The sequence below is a fragment of the Lucilia sericata genome, unplaced genomic scaffold, assembly GCF_015586225.1.
Source record: "Lucilia sericata isolate MDLA Ls3-8-SP2 unplaced genomic scaffold, ASM1558622v1 Contig000172F_arrow, whole genome shotgun sequence".
Taxonomy (NCBI): domain Eukaryota; kingdom Metazoa; phylum Arthropoda; class Insecta; order Diptera; family Calliphoridae; genus Lucilia; species Lucilia sericata.
In genome coordinates, this window is record NW_023994201.1 from 112,377 (window position 1) to 136,654 (window position 24,278).

Here is a 24,278-nt window from a genome sequence, read left to right on the forward strand (position 1 = left end):
TACATATTAATGTAACCAAATTAAAAACAGGACATTTTCAGTATTTCGTTTGTTTTTGTTTAAAATTTATTAAAAATTTTATTTATATAACTTGTTTGTTGTTTCATTATTATTATTATTTTGTTTTTCGTTTTCCAAAGTATTTGTTTTTCTATAATTTAATGTGATACATAAGAGAAAATTTAATAATTTGAATTTATGCTTCATGAATGTATGTTTATCCGTTTTACGCCTTGTATAGGTGCTGTTTGTTGAGGATATACACACATGCGTACATAATACATACATACATACATTTTATAAGTTTGTTTTATTTTTCTTTATTAATTAATTATAAAGTGCCTCTTTTTTGTTTGTGTAAATGTAAGTTCATTTTTAAGGTTTTTTGTTAATTCTTTTTCTTATTTGTTTTTTTCTCCACTTCGAAGTATGCTGTAGTATTTTTAACGCTTATAATATACAATTACAATACATTTATTTAATTATTTTATATTTATTACATTTCTTGCCTGTGAAACGGTGTTTTGTGTGAAAGTGTGTGTGTATAAATATTATAAATAGTTTGAATTTCTTTGAACTAAACGATTTTGTGTATTGTTGATAAGAACAAAAATCATTTCAAATGTTTTAGTATTCGATTGAAACAAATTCGTTTTTTATTATAATTTATTATATTAAAAAATATTCGTGTTCGTTTGTTTTTCTTCTTAGTATTTGAATGATTTGTTGCTTAAAAAATCTGGTGTTGATTTCTATTTGGTGTAAAAATTATCATTTTAAGTTGTAAGGATGTTCATTATGTTAAGAAAAATGAAATACAAATACAACTAACAACTTAAAAAGAATTGTAGCTTAAAATGAAAAATAAAATACAAAACTAAAAACAATAAGTTATCTTAAAATTATTTTTTTTAACAAAAATACATTCTATGTAAAAAAACCAAAAGGAAGCATAAAAATAAACACATTAAAAGTGGAAACAATTCAATTTGTTAAACAAAAGTTCTAAAAATGTAGACATTTTTAATTAGATTAAAAAATTAATATTTATGTATAATATTATTGTACAAAACGTATCAGTGTATGTGTATGGGAGTGTGTTTGTGTTAACATTTTGTAGATTTTACTTTATTAAATGGTGTTTTCATTTTTTTATTATAATTTATTAGTTAACCACACATTTGGGTTTGTAAAAATTTTTGAACATACTATTTGAACTTTGAACTTATTTCTTTTTGTTTTTATTATTGGCTCCTCTTGGAGGAGTTAAAGGTCGCCCTGAACTTCCGAAATTAGGATAAACAAATCGCCTTTTATCAGCAGGTTTCAATATTTGGAATGAGCACATTAAAGTGTCATCCACGGACATCATGGCACCTAAGAGAGTTTAGTACAGACACATTATTTTCAATTGTAAATTGCAAAAAAACAATATGACTACACATACCCGCATTATCAAATTCTCCACAATAATTTGGTGCTGAGAAAAGTGTGACAAGTTGCCGTTTAGCAAAAAATTCATACCCGTCTTCGACAACTTGATGAGCACGACAAATTAAATCAAATTCGTGTTTTTGTAAAAATTTTCCCACAACCTTATGGAATACACAGTGGAATAAATGATTACTACTTTGATAAAACAATTAATAGTTAACATACCTCTGCACCAAATGTAAAACTGACACCACGATCATTTTCTCCCCATCCCATTGTATCTTTATCAGGATCTGACCATAAAAGATCACATAAAAGGCCTTGATCGGGTACATCAGTAGGTCGCATGATACGTCTTATTTGCTCCATTGATGTAAGATCCGGACTAAGACCGCCATGGCAGCAAAATATTTTTTCATCCACTGCAATTTCAAAATATTTTTGTAGTAATTTCTATAAAACATATCAAATTTTCTTTAATAACCACTTATTACCTATAGCAGCCACAGGTAAGCAATTGAAACAATCTGTAAAAGTTTTCCATAATTTAATGGTGTAACGTCTTTTACACTCGTCATAAAAACTAAAAGAAAAAATACAAATTACTCTCTAATTAGTTTCTTTTATAAATCAATGACACCACAGAAAAATATGACCATCTTTTGTATTTATATTTTTTTCCTTATTCCTTCCTACAAAATCACTCTAAAACGTAAGCTTACCCATAAATTCGATTAATGCTGGCACATTCATGATTTCCACGTAGTAAAAAGAAATTTTCAGAATATTTGATTTTGTACGCCAACAATAAACATATTGTTTCCAGAGACTGTTTACCACGATCTACATAGTCACCCAAAAACAGATAATTTGATTCTGGAGGAAATCCGCCGTATTCGAATAGACGCAAAAGATCATAATATTGTCCGTGAATGTCACCTACAAAAAAAACGATTTACATTTAAGTTTTTCTTCACATTTGTTAGTTAAATTTAATTTTTCAAGCTGTTAATATAAACAAGACAAAAACTGGGATGAGTGAAATTTAAAAATAAAATAAAATTTTTTGTTAAGCTTAAGGTCCTTTTAAAATAGCAAAAAAAAATATATATTATATACCTACAAATAAAGAAATGTTTCGTTCATATATCGATTTTTGTATTTGTGCAATATATATGACATTAGATTCGAATAGTTTTATGAATTTCATTAGCATTAGTAGAAAATGCTTTTTAAAAAAAGTACGATTTAATAATGAAAATTATTTTGTTTTCAGTATAATTATATTAATTAGTATAATTTAATTATCAAGGAATATTGTTTTAATGAGAACACTTGATTACAGTGCAAAATTATGTTCGAATAATCGAAATTAAATTCATTCCAAAAAAAATTGTATTCTTTTTTTATGATCAATACAGTACAATTTAATTAATTGTCCTTAGTTATTTTATATAGTTAATTATCTTTTTTAATAATTTAGTTCTTAAAATTTTTTTTTAAAATTATATCATTATGTCTTGAAAGAATCATTGTTAAGTAGAAATTCGTAACCGCTTATGGCCTATAGGCTAGGTTATTGAGTATTGTTGAATAAAATAAAAATAAAAGAAAAATAAAACAATCGAACTAACTACCAAGTAAAAGGTTTGTGTTAAAGTTATACATAAATCTATGAGATTTTAGAGTTATTAAAGACATATAGGTATCATCTATCTGTATGTAAGAGTGTCCAGAGGAACTGCTTTATGTGATTTTGTTGTTGGCACAAGTCTTAAAAGACATGTATTTAATATCCTGATCTCAGCACGAAATGGGTCTTACATTTCCTAATTATGAGCTCATTGTCCCGCTCATTATGAGAGGCATATAAACCAAAGGAACAAAAATAACGCTAAATAATTATGCAAATATTTTTAACGTAACAAGCTAATTACGAAAATTTTAATACACATTTCGAAAAAATCAAAAGCTTTATTTATGTTCCCCGTAATGCCGTAGAATTCTTTCTATTAGGAAATTTTTTAAATACATTTCGGAAATTTAAGAATTTTTTTTGACAAATTATACTGAGATTAGGATTTTCATCGCTGATAGGGAATTGAGGACGTTTTCAAAATTTTTTTCCCGTTCACGGAACACATATATAGGGATCTTTAGGGCTACAAAAGCTTACTTCGATTCAGTTTGGTCATAACTGTGTAAATATTTTATATTCTTTCAAATTATTGGAGCATATTGTCAGAAGTTGTAAAAGCGCAATTGAACCTTAAATATTAAATAAAATACATTAATTTATTAATTAGTCAAGAGATAAATATTAGATACCTATTCAAGAAAAATCTATATTATTCAAATGTATCTAGTCTTAATAGTAGATTTATTTAAAAACCGAATTTTTACCCAAACATGTATATATCGTCACCAAATACGCAAAGATTTATTTAAAAACCGAATATATCGTCATCAAATACGCAAAGACCCTAACAAAAAATTCAAAATCGATTTTTTAATTGACTTTAATGTATTCAATCAAGACAAATGTATGTCACCATTAAATTTAGAACCCCTCTGGCTAAAATTAGCAATGTTATTAAGAAAAAACAATCGATCTACCTGCAAAAGTGGCCTTATCTACAACTCTAAAGTTTAAACTAAACATTCTCATATTCGGCATTGCCAATTGAAAATTAAGGAGTTTTACCTTTACAATTTATTTTGGACATAACTATTTTATTGGTCAGATAATTAATAGAAGAGTTGTAAATGAGTTCCAATTTTTAGACAAAGAAAAAAATCTTTTACATATCATTACTCAGAAAACTATTTTAGTATTGAATTTCTTACTTTGGAGCCTCGTTAAAACCCAAAATTATGAAAAGTATGTAAATGTGTTGTATGTTTTTTTTTTTATTATCAGCATTTCTTACCACATATTTTTAATGGAGCCTCTAATTCCAACAAAATGGGTTGTGAAAGAAAAATTTCTCTAGACTTTAAACATAATCCTCGTATTTCACTCTCAGATAGTTGTACATTTTTTCCTGGCCTGGCGCCACGTACTGAAAATAATAAACAAATACTTGTTGCAAAAAAACAAAAAACAATTTTTAGAAAATACCTTCCAATAATCTTGATATAATGCTATCAATATTCATGTCGGACATCTCTTGCCTTTGGTATATTTTTCAATGATTTCCTCTTCCCTTAAATCCTCTGTTTTGCTGATGACTTTTATTATATTATCAACGGCTACTAACGTATATTGATGCTATTATTTAATTAACTGTTATAATTCCAGATTTTTTTTATATTTTTCACGTTAAATTAATTCCCTGTTTTTCCTTTTATTTTCTTATTTCACAATTTGTTCACTTTTCTTTTTGGTATACTTACTACGCACAAATTGATACTGAAGGGCGGGGGAACGAAAAGGAAGAGCTTTTAGGCAAGAAAATTGTCGGTATTTGTAGATGGTTAATTATCGTTCTATTATTTCCGCAAAATCAAGATCGGCCAGGATTTCTACAAATTGTGCGTCGTATTTAATTCATTTATTTTGCACTTTTTGTGCATTTATAAGAAATATTTATATAAAAACTCAGATTTGATTGAAAAAACAGATTTCTTAGCACGACACGAAGACAAGCAGCAAAATTCTGCGCCGATAAATGTTTACGTTGGCGGCGGCAGACATTAAAAACTTTAGAGGCGGCATAAAATCAATTATTAGCCGGCTAAGTTTTCAACTTTATTTCATATTAAAAAATAAAAACACCTCTCACGAGCATATAACAGAATCGGTACAAATTCAATTAAAAAATTTAACTAAATAAAGGTCGAAAAGTCGAGTTGGGAAATCGTTAGGGTTATAAAATTCGACTTTTTGTACCTAAAATCGAATGTCGACTATTTTGTTCCAAAAAAATCGAAAACTCGACTAAGCGTAGGACAAAAATCGAAAAATCGACTTTGTAAATTAAAGTCAGAAAAGGTCGATAAAAATTGCCTCAACTATAGTAGAAAAAAGTCTGCAAATTCGAAAAAAGCTGTTTTTATCTTTTAAAATGTATGCCTTTGTATACTTTGTAGGGTTCTTTAGTTAAAACAAAAAGTCGACATTTCGAATTTTGTGTTTTATGAAAAGTTGACTTTTCGAACTTATTCCAACTTTTTTCGACTTTTTCCAAATATTTTCGACTTTTTCTAACTATTTTCGACTTTTCTTCCGACTTTTCGATTTTTTCAAGTTTTATTTTTTACAAGATAGTCGATTTTTCGAATTTGTTAGGACAAAAAAGCCGACTTCGAGTTTTCCGACAAAAATTCGATTCTTCATTCTTCATATATTAAAGTCGATTTATAGATACATGTATATATATACTTTGTGACCAACTGTTATACAAACAGTATTCTATAATATAACATAAGAAAAATTGTCGCAGTTAAAATTTGACCGTCGAATGTAATTTCTAAAATAAATATTCTATTACAATATGCCGCCGACTAAAATATTCGTTGCCGCTGATTTTCTTTATATAAATAAAAGTTTGTTGTGATTATTTTTTTGTTGGAATCAGCATTTAATTCATAAATTCCGTGAACTTTCGCAATCAATGTGAAAACTATAAATACGATATAAATTACGAAAATACTACAAATCCTTGGTAAGATTAGAAGGAATTGATTTATATGAATATATATTCGAATTAGATGTGTTTTATACCAATCCTTATGTCTAATAATTATTGTAAAAACTTGATAATAATAAATATAACAATTAGAATTACAACAAATCTCGCTTAGGTAGGTATAATTAATTTTATGATGGAGTTAAAAAAGAAACAGTAATTGTTTATGTTTCCATCAGGCAATAGTGCTGCCACGAATTGAGTTTTGCTCCTACGACACTATTCTAATAAGAAAACATTTAGTTTACAAGATATGTAATTATTAGAACAGATGTCAAATATATCAGTATCGATGGTTTAGTTCAAATTGGGCATATTAAATTGGAAAATCCTATAAGAGAAGTTTGCCCTTAAACGAAACAAAAATTAAGTTTTAATGATTCATGATTTATAGTCCTTGTGATTTTTAACATTAAAAATAGTAAAATTTTCGGACATATTGCATGTGATCCGTTGTCTTCATGTTTGAGGAAATTAATTTTCAACTAGTGTAAAGGAACAAATTGAAAATTCAGTTACAAATTTTTATCACCGCTTACAAATTAACTTAGTAAGTTAAAAAAATAAAAAAAAAATAAATATTTTTAATGAATGAACGAACGGCCTTGACCGTTTGTCTTAAATTAAAAAAAAAATGATTTCAAAAAACGTGCAAATATTTAACAAAAAAAAATAGAAACGACAACAAATGTCTAACGAAAAAATGAAGGTGTAAATAATTGGGGAAAAAATTGAATACACATTTTAAACTTTCTCTCGTCATTTTAACTGAAGATCAAAATGTTAGGTGTGCTGCAGACTAGAATAGCTAATACGTTTTGCTTGTATATTAATTGATGTTATTGCGAATTGTAGTTATTTACTAAAAACTAGTTACCGAAACAAATAAACAAAGAGACAAGTAACCAGTTTAAAGTTGTACTTTTTCTTGATTCTTAATTGAAAACTATTTTTCGACTTACTTTCTATGGTCAGTTATAAACACTCTCGCAGGCATATAAAAACAAATCTCTTGATTAAGATAACATAACAAAAATGATCACATAAAGTAAACAAGTCAAACCAGTGTTTAACTGTCTATGTACCTGTTGTCTAAATGTTTGTTATTGTTTTTATTTCCAACTAAATGTTGTATAGATGGTACAAAAACTCGTATGAATGTTTATAGTACATATTTTAGCTGGTAGATCACACTTCCATATGTATACATATAGATAGTATGTGTTCAATTTCTTACTCCGCTTCCACTGTTAACACAATTTTGTTGTATTGAAATAAAAACATCTAGCAATAAACTCGCTCCCCCAGATAATACAACAATTTTCTATACTTATACCCAACCATTCAACCAGTAGAGCAAATATGCTCCAACTGGTCTATGATCGTAGACTATGACTTGGTTAACACAGCTAAATACGAAACAGTTTTATTTCAACAATCAACCGTGTCACGCGAAGCTCTGAAAGTACATATTTACTATTGGCAAATTGACAAAATAATAAAATATAATACAAAATTTATAATTTAATAAATGAATAAACTTCTTACGAATATTTAAAAATATACGTATGTATGTATGTATAAAAATGTATATTTTATAAAAAATTAGGAATTTATACACAAATCAATAAAAAGTAAAAAAAAAAATACCTAAACAACAACGAAATAAAAACTTGTTAGCATTCCAAACATTTTTAATTTGCATATGCAAATTCAAAGGTATTCTCTCTAACAGCTTTAATGTTGTCAATAAATATTTATGTACAATATGTGTACATACATATGTATGTATGGTATGTACGTATTTAAAATTATGCGTACATACATATATGTACTTCGATGAAACATTAACTTTTTAAGATTCAATTCAATAAGCCAAAATTAAATGCATTTTAAAGATGCATAAAAGTATCTAGTTTAAAGATGAATGGAATCAAAAGTAACCTGATAAGTGCGTATTTTTATAGAATATGTATGTATGTATGTATGTATGTATCAACGTATCTCTTGTTGCAAAAGAAAATAATATTATTTGCTATGTTATGCACTACAACCAAATATTTATTTTCGAATAGAGAAAATTGTTGTACTTTAAAGAACGAAACCTAATATTCTTTCACATAATTGTATGTAGTGACTGAATAAAAGATATACAGTAGTGGAAAAAATATACAAACAGGTGAAAAATTTAGCTTAAAAACTGATATGCTTAATTTATTTGGATTTTGTTTGTTCTTGGGAGCGGGAATTTACACCAACCAAGCAGTATCATATAAAGTAAATTTGGTTTTGCAAAGGAAATTGAATTAAATTCATATTGATCTTTTTAGAAAATATTAAAATAGTATTTTATTGTGTTGTAATTAATTAATCCATATTTGTTTTATGTATGTACTTACGTTTTATGACTATTTCTAAATAAAATTATTTTTCAAAGAAAATGCCTCAAACTAACTCCCTGCCATCGATTGAACAAAAATTACTTAATGTTATAGCTGGTCAGGATTTAGGCGATATAACACAGGAATTGTGTGATTTTTCATTGGAAGAGCAAAATGCTACAGCGGAGGCCCAAGGCATACAGCCAAGTGCAGCGTCCGATTTTACACCAGTTTTGGGCAAAACCGTAACCTACATAGTTGCCTGTGTCTTATTCAATGAAGACAATGAAGTTTTAGCCATGCAAGAAGCTAAACAGTCATGTGCAGGTATGTTAAACTACATGCGTTTTTCAAATATACATATGTAAAATGTTACACAAATATTTATCTATAAAAAAGTCAAATAAGTCAATAGGACTTATGAATGAATTTATGCTAAGAAATTATAATATATGATAGCCTTTTTTCGAGTTTAATTTATAATATGTAATAACTTAATTGCTCAAACTCACATTTTCTACTTTGTCATTAATATGTAGATTGGTTTTTTATACCACTTAAATAAAAGCAAAGGCATAAAATAGAAATTCCAAATTAAAAGTCTTAAAAAAATATACCTTGTATGTTAATCACCCCTATTCTATATTTCAATTTGAATCGAAATTTTCTCCGTTTGGCAACTTTGGTATTCTGCATTTCGATTCGAAGCTCCGTCACTAAAATAACAACTTACAAAAACTTACACACAATCGTAAAGTATTGAAATAAAAGCAATTGCTTCTTTTCTAACGATTCCGTTTTTTTGTTGGAATACCAATTTTCGATCGTAGCGTAACTGGATGCGGATTCGTAATCGAAATGCAGAATAGGGGTGAATATTAAAAGATTAAAGTGTAAAATTATACAAGTTAATTTTAACTTCGATAAACTTGGAATTTAATCTCGTATTTTCGAACATAACATTGCATAGATTTTAAATACACAACATTAATACATAAATGTATTTTCAAGAAAGTCTTAATTATTTTTATTTCAGGAAAATGGTATCTTCCTGCTGGACGTATGGAAAAAAACGAAACCATCTGCGAAGCTGCCATTAGAGAAGTATACGAAGAAACTGGTCTAAATTGTGAAATAAGTACTCTTTTAGCAATAGAGGCTGCGGGTGGTTCATGGTTTCGATTTGTTTTGACGGGTCGAATAACAGGTGGGTCATTAAAGACACCAGCACAAGCTGATAGCGAATCCCTCCAAGCAAGATGGGTTGCCGATATCAAAGAATTACCACTGAGGGCAAACGATATTTTAAATATCATAGATATTGGAAAAGCTTATGTCAGCCGCAACCATTCACCACAACCTGCTTTATGGCATAACGAAATCATTCCTACCAAATATTCCCATCACAAGAATTATTTACGAGTTGTGGCCGTGATACGCAAAAGAGCAACAAATGCCCTAAACGTTTTGGTGAGCGAAAAGAATGTACACCATTTTCCAACCGTCGAAGTTCACCCTCAGAGAAGTTTGCACTCAACTTTGCGTAAATTCATGATTGAATTATTTGGTGCCGAACTTCCCCAACATCGTCCTCATGGCATTTTGAGTGTGGAACATTGCCCATCACCACCTCCTCATACCACCGATGGCATTTGCTTAAATGTTTTAGTCGTATTTAGGCCACCACTAGAAGAAGTATCGCTAATTGGAAAGTGCACTTGGCATGAGTTGAGCAAAACGCTTGAGGAAAAACTTGGACGTATTCTTTCCAGTAAACATTCAACAATTCCTCTAAATGTTATTCGATAGACATTTATTAAATAAGATTATATTGTATGATGATTTGGAAATGTAAGACATTTTGTAAATAGTTTTTAAATTTTCTTTGTTATTACTTAAATATTAGCCATTTAAAATATACTCCCCAGTGTACACATTTTCGGGAACACCGCCATAACTTATGCTTAAAAAAATATCGTTTAGATTTAATACAAAACAAAACTGAATAAAAGTACTATTTTTTGCTTTACTCAAAACGTTACTATTTGACTTATGACGGTCTTCTTGCAAATGTGCAGTGAGTACATTGAGTTGTAAATTGGCTTAATCAGTTAATTAAAAAAAGCTTTAATTAAAACAAAAACACAATATATATACATATATAGTAGTATTTATTATTATAAAGTTTATACATGGTTGTTTTTAAGAGTAATAAACAGAAAAGTTTTTGAGTTTGTGTAAAAATATATTTATACACATGTCCATATACGTAATATTTATTTAAATGCAATTTCCAAAGAATGTTTCTTTTGCATCACATTTATAACAGTGTCAATCTTAAAAAAAAAACATTATCTACATACGTGCACATACATTATGTAACTAAAAAGTAACTAGCAAGATGTTAATAATTAACTGGGCATTGACTAGTATAGCCAACAATATTTTAATATATAAAGGAAATAAACTAAAAAGTACATAGTTTAAGTCGGATTTTATCGATGAAATAAATCATTTAGTCTTTCCACACTTTATTGAATAAATCCATAAATGAGTCGTAAATCATGAATGTTATGGCCACATCAAGACAGACACGACCTAGGCGAGGTACTGTGCCCTTATAGAAAGCGGTAACACCTTCATTCTTCCAAATTTTCATGGCACAATCGGCAGTATTTTTGTATTTGGCGGCTTCTAAACCTTGCATGCGAGTCTTGACTACATCCAAAGGAGTATTACCAAACACAGAAGCAGCACCGGCAAAAGCACCGAATGCACCAACCAATAATTTAGGAACTGGTTTATTTTTGTCATCACCCTTATACAGGTCCTTAAGAGATTCCATAACAAAGAAGCGAATTGCTTGATTGGAACCCTGTTTCAAAATGGTAGGCGTCAAACCCTTGTAAATGCCGCTAATACCTTCAAAAACAAAAAATTAACTTTACTGATTGTCCTTAGCCCAAAACTGAAAATTCTAATTCTACCTTCTGCTTTTATGATGCAACCTACACCATGGGCAAATCCTTTATATTGAGGTTTCGCACTTCGCTGATCATTAATAAACTTCACTTTAATGGTCTCCATGGGTGTTACAGCTAACACAGCTTCACATACACCAGCTCCCAAACCAGCCAACAATTTTCCAGAAGTACTCAATTGGCCGTTCGCATCAGCCATATGACCACGTAATGTTTCGAATGCACCAAACCTGTAATAAAAAGATAAATGCATTAAGTTCATTCATATGATTTTCATTACATGAATATACCTAGCTGCCGATTTCGGTATACTTCCGTATAACAAAACACTCAAACCTCTGTAAAGCCCAAAGAAACCTCTTTGTTTGACTGTCTTTTTCACGCAGTCAGCGATGCCGTTGTATTGTTTGTTGGCACCTTTCTCATCCAATTGCAATTGTGTTTTGACATATTCCGTAGGGTAAGTTATGCAAATCTCTATGCCGCCGGTAATACCTCCAGCAATTATACCTTTTAAACCTTTACCGCCACCACTGGGAGCTGCAGCGCCAGTCTGTGCCATCCAGGGACGCTGGCCAAAGGGATTGACGAAGGCACCAATAGGACGATCCATTATTATAACTAGGATATATTTAGTTATTTATATACACGTACGGAATGAAGCTGTAAGTAAAAATATTCAGATGTTCATTAACTTCAAATGTTAAAAAAATATATTCAATGTTCATTGTTTTATTATATGATCCTTAATCGGATAATTATCCGATTAATTATCCATTTATAATTGGTTTTAATATATTAATTTAAATTTTTTTAACAAAAAGTGTGTAAACAATGATAATTTACTCTTCTATTAAAATGTTTGAAAAAGATGTAACCAATATTTATATGTAGCATATTTTATATAATGACCTTCAACTATTTAAACTTAAGATTGTTTATATAAATAAACGTACGTTCCAAGAAAAAAAAATATTTTTATCAAATGTGAACATATCGTACGATTTAAGCTTTTGCTGTTAATTAAGTTTAAATTATATTGGCGATGACACTTATAAGTATACATACATATACTTACATACATAAGTGTACTAAATTACAAATATTCAAATTGTTTGAATTTATGCACCTAACCATACATACATATTTCGTAATATTTCGCTTTTTATAATTTGTTGCATTCGAAACTTTCTAAACGTATTAAAAACTTGCCTGCATATTTGAATTTCAAAATGTATTTTTATTTTTCGAAAACTATTTTCATAATTTCTTCAATATTAAGATTCATTCCTTTCTTTCAACACAATTTTTGGTATAATATATAAAGTCTATTTGATCGTCAGTGCGAAATGCTTTTCTTATTCTTAAATTTAAATCTACAAATAATCCGACAGGATCGGGTGATTAACACCTTTGGATTGTTAAGTATGTTATGTATGTAGGTCAATTTAATACATGTTACATACGAATCAAGTTTTAATATAGTGTTTAAGTAATGTCATCTCTTATTTCTTTAGTTTTTTTCCAAATGATATTCACATTTTTATTTATATCATAATTCACATCACTAAATTAATTATGTACATTCGAATGTATAACGTATGTTTAAAAAATGCTCTTGACTCTGAAATAATCTATACATACTTGTACTGATAGCGTTTTAAAAGTAAAATACGAACATACAGACAGACATATTAATATACATATACATACGTACATATGTATGTATATAATTTAGGTAAATATTTATAAACTGATATTTGCGTAAAAATGTATTTTGCAATCTTTGAATTTAGTAGAGTTATGTCATAAATTTAATAAATGTTATTAAAGAACAAATTATGTTCAATACAATTGTTATATAATATTTCTTCCAATTTACATATTCAAATTCGTAAACAACATTTAAAGTTTGTGTAGAAATTGTATGAGTATCCAATGGATAGTAGTGTATTTAGCTTATTGCTTTGCAACTATCAGAATGTTATTTTATTGAGATAGTATTTAATTCAAAAGAGTATCTATGTGTAGTAAATTACTCTTTTGCGATCTTCCAAAAACTTTCCCGCACTACGTCATCGATTTTTTTGTTTTCCTTTTGTTTAAAGTATATGATCATATATTATATATAGTATTGAATTTTTAATATATTGTTATACTTATAAATGGCGATTTAAAACAAAAATGAAATATTAAATTACTAAATAATTAACGAATTTAAATATTTTTATTACATGAGTTTGGAATTCTTCGGACACTGTTCGATGATAGGTTTTTATTAAAACGCGTTCATTAAAGTTTGTTTTTATTCCAGCCAGTCAACCCGATTGTTGTCCACAGACAAAAAAAAGAAAAACAATCGTACGATACGGTGCCAATCAAGCAACTACTGTGATCGCTAAACTAATTCCAATTTCCAACCTATATTGTTTTTTTTATATTTCACTCATCTTTGGAGAGTCGACTAAACACAAGCAACAATAACATTAATTTTGTATATTGTAAACGTATGTATGTATGAATAAGTTTATTTATGTATATATGAACATGGGAATGTATATACAAATATACTACGTATTTTTTAGCTCTAATATGTCATACCATACGATACTCTCTTCAACCAAACCAAACAACAACGAAACCAATATAATAAAAAGTCAGAGACTCAACCAGTCGCCCAACCAACCTACCAACAGTATGGAATACAGTGATGTTGAAATATTTTATAAACACAGTCTTGTTAAACAATTTTGATTTGAAAAAAATTAGATGTCTGTACTAACGTTACTTATTTGTTATTCCACCTACACCAAAGACAATGAATCGTTTTATGTTCCGGATTCTCATGGATTTCTCTTTATGCTTAATTTGTCTATCTATATGTGTGAAAATAGCTTAAGTTTCTCACGTTTATACTTGAAATGTATTCGTATTAGCCAAACATGAGTGTTAAAGCTTTATTTGTGACGTAATATGGGCATATTTAAGAGAAAATCATAAGGGACCAAGGCATATAGAAAAAACGTATAGCGGAAACTGGAAAAAAGCTCAAACACTAAAAGCTTAAAAATAAACATATCGTTCATTTACTGTAAGACTGGAATAACTCATACATATTTCGGCTTTTTTGGATTTAGTTATATAAAGTATGTGCGCCTCTATATAAGAAGTCGGATCGCCCAAATATATTAACCTTGACCTTTTAAATTAGTTACATTTTTCAAATCCCATGATCTGTTAAAAAGTTATTTATGAAATATGTAGTAAAATGACATAAAATATTCAGAGTCCTGTAGTAAATAATTGATATGAATTCCACGAATTTTATTTAAAAGTGTTTCTTCCTTTAGGTTTCGGTCAACGGATTTTCTCTATGATCAAGGGTTACTATAAAATTTGAACTCGTTTCGCTTACCAGAAATTAATATGTATAATGCTTTTTAACTTTTAATACCATCATTTCGGTTTTATTTAGTAAAAATTACATGTCTTAATTATACCGAATGTTTACAAATAATTAACATTGTCTGTGTAAAGATTTCCTAAATGAATTACAATAAAAATATCTTATATTTAACTTAAAACAATTCAATGTTATAGGTTGTATTAAATTTTAAGTCCATAAAGACCATTTCTTAAATCTAAAAACGTCTATTTTACGTAGAAACTTTTTCGTTTTATGAATAGGTCTCTGGGTACAAAAATTGATTGATTCAGAAAAATAAATCGGTGGATTGCTTTTAAAAAAATATTATTTTAATGCCAAAAATATATTAGTATGAATATAGTAATTTTATATTAATATACAATTGGACATTCTACAACTTCAATTCGTAAAATTATTTGATGCTTAATCGTAAAAACCACTTTTCCAAATATTTGTAATATAAACCTTTGAAAGCGATAATGACAATCCGAAAGCCGATAATTTGTCATTATTCAAATGTAAATTTGCAGATTCGGCTTGGCTACAATCAAAAAATATTTTAAGTGATTTCTAACTTATTCGTATTCAAATTGACTGCTACAAGATTATTTTAAGGACAAAAGGATAAAATAATCAGATAAAGTGTAAACATTTTGTTATTCTTATCAATCTAACGATATTATTATAAACTTTACTTCACACCAAGTGTAATAATTACTGTTCAATGTAATGCTGTAATACAAATTAAATATATATAAATTAATAAACTTTAATTACTTTTTAGTGTTAACTATTACAGAGCAACTAACTACATATGCATGTATTTATGTACTTAGTTTATAAAAAATTATTTTGAGCCCATAAATAGAGCCATGAATGAATCGTAGATCATGAAAGTTATGCCCACATCTAAGCATACTCGACCCAATCGCGGAACAGTGCCCTTGTAAAAAGCAAAGATACCTTCATTTCGCAATATCTGTAGAGCACAGTCGGCAGTGTTTCTGTATTTCGAAGCTTCTAGTCCTTGCATGCGAGTTTTTACTACATCCAATGGAGTGTTGCCAAATACAGATGCTGCTCCAGCTATAGCACCAAAAGCACCCACAACAAGTTTAGGAACTTTTTTTTCAGGATCGTTGCCTTTGTAGACATCTTTTAGTGTTTCCATAACGAAAAAGCGTATTGCTTGATTGGAACCCTGTTTAAGAATAGTAGCTGTTAAGCCTTTATAAATGCCACCAAGGCCTAAAACAAATAATAGCAGTGATTATAATGTCATAAATTATGTATCAGATGTATGAGTGCATTTAAGTACCTTCAGATTGAATAATTGAACGTACACCATGAAAAAAACCCTTAAATTTAGGCTCAGCACTTCTCTGGTCATGTACAAATTTTACTTTTATCGTCTCCATTGGAGTAACCGCGACGATGGCTTCACATACTCCTGCTCCCAAACCCGATAATAACTTTCCACTCACACTCAGTTGACCGTTAGTATCCATCATGAATCCTTTAAGTGTTTCGAAAGCTCCAAATCTATTGAAAAATGAAATATAAAAATACATACATATGGATACATGCTATATGTAAGCTCTAATCTGCTTTCATACATACCTTGTTGCTGACTTCGGAATACTGCCATAGATTAAAACACTAAGTCCTCTATATAGACCAAAGAAACCTCTTTGTTGTACAGTCTTCTTAGCACAGTCATATATGCCGCAGTATTTTTTTCGATCACCTTTTTCATCCAGTTGCAATTGAGTTTTTATATATTCGGTGGGATATGTTATACAGATCTCAATACCTCCGGTTATACCTCCAGCTACAATACCTTTAAGACCTTTTCCTCCACTTGCAGCTGGTGCTGCAGCTCCTTTTTGGTTTAACCATGGTCTTTGGTAAAATGGATTCAGAACAATGTGTCTTGTATTTCTGTCCATATCTCCAATTATTAATAATAATAAAAAAAATGACACAGAACTAGAAAATACAATTATAAACAGAAAATTATTTACAGAAGTTGCCACAAACAAATTTTATCCTATGTAAATAAAAATTTAATTGATAATGGTCCCAAACAAAGTCTTCCTCTGAAGGTAACTTTAATCTAAACAAGTAATTCACATATGAATATTAGTATTGCTATGAAATTCGGTAATCATACATACATACGTATACAATTTCGTGTCAAGTGACCCAACTTTTAAAATCGATGTCTTCCGGGCAACAAAATTAAAAATTTTTGCTAGGACCAATGGGTGAAAAGTTACATGCATTTGAATAAATCGCTGTAAGACCAAAATGTCCAACTTTGACCCTCTCTAAGTCCGGCAGTTCTTGTCCGATAGAGCTGAAAATTTGTGTGGCCTACTAGCCATAGTACTAACGGTGGTGCAAATTTCGTCAAAATCGATTTTTTTAGTTGGGTCACTTGACATGAAATTGCCCATACAATACAGACATAAATCAATCTTCAAGTTTTTTAAGAGGATCCTTACAGCGGCTATACTTTCATTAATGTTTATTTTATATATATGAATTGAATTTTCTGGTCAAGTTTACTTGTTTCGATTTTGTAAAAAATGAAATAATTACTTTAAATGCCTGAACTTATACACATGCAAACAAATTTGAGAGTACAATCATTTGAAAAAGCTTAATTAAGGTTTACTAATGCTGGTGTTTTTAATTAACATTTAATTTTTAACTATATTCATTTATTTTACAGAATTTGTTATTTTTTTATCTTATGTATTTCTTATATATTTGTTTCCTTTAATTTGTTTTTCATTTTTATGGCACTTTTCCCAAAGTATTAAATACAGGAAAAATCAATAGCATATCTGTAGGCAGTCGCGTAATTAATGGAACAAATTTTATCATTTTAATAAACGCAAACCGATGTAAACATTCTGTTTTATATATATAACTGAATTTTTAAAAAATAAACTTAAATATTATTGTTATTTTTTTAAATTACCAAAAATAGCAAAGAAGAACTGTTTAATGCGGTTTTACTTTGCCGGTGTTTTCACTTGTGATAAGAAGACTTTTTTGTTGACAGAGCTTTCGATTTACTTATTGTTTCAACCAAAACACAACTTTTGTCCTGCGCATTTTAAATGAAAGTAGTAACAGCGATACTCCATCCCCTCTTGAATGTAAATAGTTAGCAGTCAGGTTTGGACTCTTCTAGCAAAAACAAAAAATAAGTCTGTTTATCGAATGTTGTTAACGTGATGTCATTGACCAATTTACGTAGTATGCACATATTTATGTATGTGTATGGGGTGACATTCAATTGGTTGTACATAAAGGATATCATACGATATCCAGGTTGGTAAAACATTATGTCAATAACTGTATTTGTAAAATAAAAGGTAATGTCAGCTAGTATATTTTTATGGGTATTTCAAGATCAATTATTTTTGTTATATTTGTTAACCACCTTGCAGAAATTATGGAAGAACATGATCCATTTGGGTAATCCCAAAAATACTCCCCTGTAGTTTTGGCATTACTCTGATATAATGCATGGATGGATTACGTGGTCCTCATCTAGGACATCACAATGTTAAATGGAGTATGTTTTTCCAAATATATCAGATCGGATTAGTTTTGGACCAGACCTTTGAGGAGTACTCTTTACATGCATGTGCGGAGTAGACGCAATTTTGGAGGGCAATATCATCAATTATTTATTTTAATGTTATTGTGTAGGATTTTAAAATAAAACTAAAAATGTTTTAATTAAATGCAATGTTTATGTCATTATTAGTTTTATTACTTTTTTGTTTGTTTGTTTTTGGCTTACAAAGACCTTAAATACATACATATGTGGTATATGTAAATAATAGAAAGGAAAATAATATTGTTATTTAATAACAATGCTCATGTGCCATATCATAAATAGTTAATAAAGATCTTATTAAAAATAACAGAGTAAAATATAAAAAAAACTCAGTCAATAATTTTTAGGCAATGCAAGGAAAGTAGTCAATTCTTAATCCGAGTTGTTGAATTAGTTTAAATAGACAAATAGTTTCACTATTTACACGAAATTTATAGGGCCTTGTAAACACGGACAGATTTGACGTCACCAATGGTAAGGGTCTAAAATAAAATAAAGGAGAGAAATTATTTGGTGTTCAATGGATTAATGTTTGTTTTACGATAAACTTACTGTGATCAATTCAGAATCGGTGAATTCACGAACAATGGTTGATGGTTTGTCACCTTTCTGTTCTTGTACCAATTTGTTGCCATCCATAGTGCAGATAGATTTAACTTTACGGCCATCCAAAGTTTCTTCGTCGAATTCTTCACCCAATTTGAAAGAGATGGTAGAAGTCTTGAAGGTAGAGGAGGTGGTGAATGTATATACATCACCTTCTTTCTTCAATTCAACAGTAGGGGATACAGAGTTGCCCATCTTGCGGAGGACCATGCCAACACCTAGTTTTTTGTATATTCAATAAAACATTTTTTATAATATTTTCAAGGCAACAAATGCATACATACAATCAAGTGAATATACATTTTCAAATAAATATATAAATATACATATAATAAACAAACCGCAAATAAGCTAAAGTTACATACATATTTGTGATAAGCAAAATCTGGCTACGTAGCGAAACTACACCATGATAAACTATTTAGTCCGAACGAATGATGTTTGTCCACTCAATTTTTAAATGGGTATACAATTTCTTCCAGCAAAAAAATATAAACACTCATGCAAACTACATTAAAAGTTCAAACGATTTTTAAAGTTCAACGTTATAATTTAATAAATAAATTGAATTTTCATAATATGTAATTGACATTATACATATATCACAAATATCCAGCCAGACGAGTGACTTTCCTACACAATAAGTTTTTTAAACGTTTATGCACGAATGTACTTTTATGTGTGAAAATGATAAAGATAAAAAACAAACGCAACTACAAGTTGCAGATCAAGACAATTGCAATTTATGTTTGTTTTATGAGTGTAAAGTCAGTCAGTTCATTCATATCGCTCACACTGTGAAAATAATATGCATACAATATTTTTTAAAATATACATACATATAAATATATTTGAAAGACTTTAGTTGAGTTTTTAGTTATGCAATTAACTCAAAATTCATATGTAATTAAATGAGTGATATACCTACATAGTATATGAAAAGTTACAGTACATTTTATGCGGTTACACATTAACCTAAAGAAGTTATATGAAATTCCTCATAAGTTTGCTTTTTTACATCGATAATTTAAAAACTCAAATCAAATTTGTATGTATGTACGACCAGTATAAGTTTTGTGCAAATGTATTTTTTGTTTTGTTGTATACACATACCATGTATGGCGGTGTATTCATGTAAAGTGGAGATGAATTAATGAATGGTTGGTCTGTCATAAATTTATTAAATAAATTAAGCTTGATCTTGCCCATCATTTATAGAATACATCACAGCAGTATATACCTATTTATAAATATATCGCATGATCTTTTACGTACTTTATTTTATACATTTTATGTTTTTTACATGACCCCTATAAAGGTGGGAAAAAAATTCTCAAACTTAATTGAATTAAATTCTCATTGATATTTAAAGAATGGAATTCAATTGACTATAATTGATTTTAAGAAATACATACATATATATGGGCATAGATATCTCTGTATACCTATATATTTACATATCGTCACCTAAAACGCAAACGGCCCTATCTAACATTTTTAAAATTTTACAGGAGAAGCAAAAAAAATATTTAAATTGCAAAGTTTGTTTCTATCAGCGCGATTTATTTTTATAAAATATACAGATTGTTTAATGGTGAAACGTTTTATTTGTTATGATACCTAGTTGATATTGGTGTACATAAAAATGGATAAATTGGACTTTTTATCTTTAATATTTAAATGTTTTTGTAGATAGGGCCTTTTGTTTTTTGTCAATAAAATCGCTAATTTTGGTCGGAGGAGACCATTGTGGACATTTGTTTTGATGCAATACATTAGAATCTGCAATAAAATCGATTTTGGATTTTTGGTTAGTTAGGCCGTTTGCGTTTCAGGTGACGATATGTATATGTAAACTTAAATATTTAAATACACGTCCAAAGTCTATAAATATTCATATACATGTTTATCTATATTCGTGTTCAAAAATTATTAGAACAAAGGGGCGACCTGATCAGGAATAAAAAACTTATCAGATAATAAAAATTATTCTTTATGTGTTGTTTATGGTCAGAGCCGATTTTATGACTAATTGTTATCATAATTTTATTCTTGTATTTTTCTTGTATATTTTATTATTGTTGCAAATTTATTATAAAACAAAACAGGCCATAAAGTCAAAAGTTTGCTAATTTCGATAAGAAACAAAACAGCTATAAAATATATACTATATTTACTTTGCTAAATTTGTATATGTATTTGCTTTTTTGTTTATTATAGGTATACTGCACATTATCTACATATAACCACATACTCATGTGGGTACATACATACATATTGTATGTCCATATGTATGTATTTAATTGTTTATAAAAAAACATAATTATTAATACATATTAAATGCGATTATTACTGCACATACAGTTCCAGGTGTACATTAGTAAACTTATAATAATCAGCCGTTATCAAAAGTTAGACACATTAGTTCAAATGTTTGAATTAACATTCAATGCTATTAAATCTCAAAATTATTTATGTTGCTAAAATTGTACTTCACTTTCACATTTTTAGGAATTAAAAATATTATTTCAAAATTCATCAATTCTCATCTTCACAATTTAATTGCAAATTAGTGTATTTTGTACCAATGTTAAAGTAATTATTTATCAAGCCAAGATAGTTATACCTATTAATATAATATAAATATAATTGTGTCCTGAATATTCTTAGATTTATTGACATTGAAAAATTATACTTTGTAAATATTTGTACCACTTTTATACACTTGTTATTGTATAGGTATAAATACTTATGTACGTATGTATATAAATACATTCATATAATGTATGTAGGTATACATTAAATTCAATATTAAATTTTCTGGGAAATATTTATCTTTAATTACCTATTATTATATTTTCTTTAGAAAATCTAATCAATTTCATAAGGTAAAGAATCTCTATTATTTAAAAAGTATCAAACAAAGACTAAATTATAAACAAATGTATAAAAAACAACATTAAAGAGAAATGCTAAAATATCAAAGTTTTGTTCCAAAGTCCAAAATTCAATCGCAAAATATTTTTTATAGAAAAGTTTGTACAAATAAAAATAAATACCTATAAAAATCTACTGATTGTTTGTCTGTATTTTTATTTAATAGTTTTAATAATTAAACAAACGACAAATTAAGTCAAATTTTAAAAATAAACATAGTAATATGTATGAATGTAGGTACAATAAGTATTTTTTAATTATTTACAAGGTGTAAATGAAACAGAAAAAAATTTATATTTAATCAATAAATTTTAATGAATTGGCTTTGTAAAGTATAATTTAAACTAAATAAAATAAAGAAATTAATTATTCGTATTTAAGAGACAATATAAGACTTTGCTCTAACCTTTTGCATTTCATATAAATATTTAAACTTTCTAAATCTATCTACACTTATATAGCGTAGCAAAACACAGTTTAAAAAATCAGAATTTTTAGTAAATGAACGATATATGTATGTATGTACCTACATTGTTGACATTGTCTAAAAAATCTCTAAAAATGTAATTTTAAACATCTGGCAGCTTTGTGTACAGGAAAAATTTAATCAATAGCTAAAAGGAACCAATGAAGTGCATATGAATGAACAAAAATACATTAAACATTAGTTTATTTATTAGCCCTTTTCTGAATAGGTACCAAAAATTCGAATACAAAATTATTTTTAATTACATACAAGCAAATGTAAAATTTGCAATGTGAAAACCAAGCCTCATACTAAACTAAAGCATTATTATTCATATCGATTTTAGCAACATAACTAGTAAGTATGTAAGGTTACTTCAATAACTGTTCCCTATTTCTGTAAAATAGGTACTATGTATGCATCAATGTCCGAAATAATTATCTACTATACGTACAAAAATTTTTGTTTGCCATAAAGTTTAAAGTCTAGTCCGAATGTTCATTTCGTTATTTCCAGATAAATATTTTAAAATTGTATTGTTTGTAGCTTTTTTGGCAATGAACCAGAAGCAATTTATCACATGGTTAATTTTCATCATCATTCAACTAACAATAGCACGCTATACAGAGATCTATTAACTGGACAATTAACGGTCCACGAAATTTCTTAATAAAATGCTAAAAAAAACAGTAGTAATTAAAGAATGCTGAGCTGTACCATAATCAGAAATGAATACTAAAATGAATCGCTATTGCAAAAACAAAAAAAGAAAAGTAAAAAGAGAACATAAACCGGTTTGTTTAAATGTGTATTATGAAGACGCCGGCCGGTGTTTCTGTTCCCTTTATCTTTCTATGTATGTATGTACATTCATTCACTTAAGATTAACCCACGTTCATTTTATACATTTGCAAATTTATTTTTTTATGAAAAACTAAAACTTCGCTTATTTTTTTATGGTCACAAGCGGAAATACTAGAGACAGTTTGAACTCACCCAATTCCTTCATGTATTCATCGAAGTTCTCGCTCTTGTCCAATTTGTATTTCTTTCCTTCCCAGCAGGCCATTTTAGAAATTATTTTTTATTTGAACGCGTGGAAAACAACCAACTATAAACTGCACTTCACGACGAGTACGAATGAATGAATATGGAAATAAAATGACGCGCTTTTATATGAGAATTTTTTGCTCTCTTTCTCTGGAAAAGCACACTCGTATATACATGTAATCACAATAGCAGCGTCAAGCGATAACAAAACATTTGTTTGCCGTATAGGTGCATATTGAGTTCTTTAACTGACGATAAAACTCTTGACGATAAAACTGTTTCTCATTAAAAATGATTAAATAAAAGTTAATATTGAATTTAATTATCTGCAGGTGTTAACTGGGGTCTAAAAGTCCAAATTTTGAGTTATGATTACGAACATGCCAAATAACACACAACTAAAGAACTTAATAACATGGCAAATTGTCCAAAAATTTAGGTAATGTAAATCAATTTTCCAATTACATACATATTTTGATCCTCAATTTACAATTTCAAAATAAAACAAAGGAGGAAGTGGTATTATATTATTTGTAAATTTCATGATTTTAAAAGAAGTTCTATAAAATGTTTAACAGCAAAAAACGAAAATATTCAAAATTAATAGTAACATACATACTTTTTAAACGCAAGGTTTTTAAGAGCGGACATAATTTATCTGCATA

The 24,278-nt window shown here is 28.4% G+C and overlaps 5 protein-coding genes across 8 annotated transcripts; 1 reads left to right on the forward strand and 4 right to left on the reverse strand.

Annotated features, from left to right (window-relative positions):
* Positions 1-331: 331 nt before the first annotated feature.
* Positions 332-5,258, reverse strand: LOC119601542 (serine/threonine-protein phosphatase alpha-1 isoform). Its single transcript, XM_037952532.1, has 7 exons — positions 4,556-5,258; positions 4,365-4,496; positions 2,157-2,373; positions 1,929-2,017; positions 1,660-1,856; positions 1,448-1,595; positions 332-1,377 (listed from the first exon to the last, which is right to left on the reverse strand). Exons 1-7 carry the CDS (start codon positions 4,599-4,601, stop codon positions 1,226-1,228), a joined length of 981 nt encoding a protein of 326 aa, XP_037808460.1. The 5' UTR covers positions 4,602-5,258; the 3' UTR covers positions 332-1,225.
* Positions 5,259-5,952: 694 nt separating this feature from the next.
* Positions 5,953-11,049, forward strand: LOC119601540 (8-oxo-dGDP phosphatase NUDT18). 4 transcript variants are annotated; one of them, XM_037952529.1, is made up of 3 exons: positions 5,953-6,101; positions 8,563-8,833; positions 9,543-11,049. In XM_037952529.1, exons 2-3 carry the CDS (start codon positions 8,566-8,568, stop codon positions 10,313-10,315), a joined length of 1,041 nt encoding a protein of 346 aa, XP_037808457.1. In that variant the 5' UTR covers positions 5,953-6,101; positions 8,563-8,565; the 3' UTR covers positions 10,316-11,049. The 4 variants fall into 4 exon arrangements, with proteins under 4 accessions (XP_037808457.1, XP_037808456.1, XP_037808459.1 ...); XM_037952528.1 differs by lacking the exon at positions 5,953-6,101 and adding an exon at positions 6,756-7,699; XM_037952531.1 differs by lacking the exon at positions 5,953-6,101 and adding an exon at positions 6,756-7,691.
* On the reverse strand, positions 10,661-13,913 carry LOC119601543 (putative tricarboxylate transport protein, mitochondrial). Its single transcript, XM_037952535.1, has 4 exons — positions 13,722-13,913; positions 11,778-12,150; positions 11,494-11,717; positions 10,661-11,428 (listed from the first exon to the last, which is right to left on the reverse strand). Exons 2-4 carry the CDS (start codon positions 12,098-12,100, stop codon positions 11,022-11,024), a joined length of 954 nt encoding a protein of 317 aa, XP_037808463.1. The 5' UTR covers positions 12,101-12,150; positions 13,722-13,913; the 3' UTR covers positions 10,661-11,021.
* Positions 13,914-14,994: 1,081 nt separating this feature from the next.
* On the reverse strand, positions 14,995-18,085 carry LOC119601544 (putative tricarboxylate transport protein, mitochondrial). The gene is made up of 4 exons (XM_037952536.1): positions 17,904-18,085; positions 16,535-16,903; positions 16,233-16,456; positions 14,995-16,162 (listed from the first exon to the last, which is right to left on the reverse strand). The coding sequence occupies exons 2-4, from the start codon at positions 16,861-16,863 to the stop codon at positions 15,762-15,764; spliced, it is 954 nt and encodes a 317-aa protein (XP_037808464.1). The 5' UTR covers positions 16,864-16,903; positions 17,904-18,085; the 3' UTR covers positions 14,995-15,761.
* Positions 18,086-18,685: 600 nt separating this feature from the next.
* LOC119601512 (probable fatty acid-binding protein) lies at positions 18,686-23,743 on the reverse strand. Its single transcript, XM_037952474.1, has 3 exons — positions 23,560-23,743; positions 19,107-19,378; positions 18,686-19,036 (listed from the first exon to the last, which is right to left on the reverse strand). Exons 1-3 carry the CDS (start codon positions 23,630-23,632, stop codon positions 18,986-18,988), a joined length of 396 nt encoding a protein of 131 aa, XP_037808402.1. The 5' UTR covers positions 23,633-23,743; the 3' UTR covers positions 18,686-18,985.
* Positions 23,744-24,278: the final 535 nt, after the last annotated feature.

What these genes read in the sequence shown, in the direction of transcription:
- LOC119601544 (XM_037952536.1), bottom strand. Translation starts at nt 16,863, where the DNA reads ATGGACAGAAATACAAGACACATTGTTCTGAATCCATTTTACCAAAGA. An exon ending in ATTCCGAAGTCAGCAACAAG is followed by an intron (nt 16,457 to 16,534) that starts GTATGTATGAAA and finishes ATTTTTCAATAG; the next exon opens with ATTTGGAGCTTTCGAAACAC. An exon ending in TTCAATTATTCAATCTGAAG is followed by an intron (nt 16,163 to 16,232) that starts GTACTTAAATGC and finishes TATTTGTTTTAG; the next exon opens with GCCTTGGTGGCATTTATAAA.
- LOC119601542 (XM_037952532.1), bottom strand. Translation starts at nt 4,601, where the DNA reads ATGTCCGACATGAATATTGATAGCATTATATCAAGATTATTGGAAG. An exon ending in GGCTCCATTAAAAATATGTG is followed by an intron (nt 2,374 to 4,364) that starts GTAAGAAATGCT and finishes TTTTTTTTGTAG; the next exon opens with GTGACATTCACGGACAATAT. An exon ending in CTTACCTGTGGCTGCTATAG is followed by an intron (nt 1,857 to 1,928) that starts GTAATAAGTGGT and finishes TTGAAATTGCAG; the next exon opens with TGGATGAAAAAATATTTTGC.
- LOC119601540 (XM_037952528.1), top strand. An exon ending in AGCTAAACAGTCATGTGCAG is followed by an intron (nt 8,834 to 9,542) that starts GTATGTTAAACT and finishes TTTTTATTTCAG; the next exon opens with GAAAATGGTATCTTCCTGCT.
- LOC119601543 (XM_037952535.1), bottom strand. Translation starts at nt 12,100, where the DNA reads ATGGATCGTCCTATTGGTGCCTTCGTCAATCCCTTTGGCCAGCGTCCC. An exon ending in ATACCGAAATCGGCAGCTAG is followed by an intron (nt 11,718 to 11,777) that starts GTATATTCATGT and finishes TTTTTATTACAG; the next exon opens with GTTTGGTGCATTCGAAACAT. An exon ending in TTGCATCATAAAAGCAGAAG is followed by an intron (nt 11,429 to 11,493) that starts GTAGAATTAGAA and finishes TTGTTTTTGAAG; the next exon opens with GTATTAGCGGCATTTACAAG.
- LOC119601512 (XM_037952474.1), bottom strand. Translation starts at nt 23,632, where the DNA reads ATGGCCTGCTGGGAAGGAAAGAAATACAAATTGGACAAGAGCGAGAAC. An exon ending in TGAATACATGAAGGAATTGG is followed by an intron (nt 19,379 to 23,559) that starts GTGAGTTCAAAC and finishes ACAAAAAACTAG; the next exon opens with GTGTTGGCATGGTCCTCCGC. An exon ending in CCGATTCTGAATTGATCACA is followed by an intron (nt 19,037 to 19,106) that starts GTAAGTTTATCG and finishes ATTTTATTTTAG; the next exon opens with ACCCTTACCATTGGTGACGT.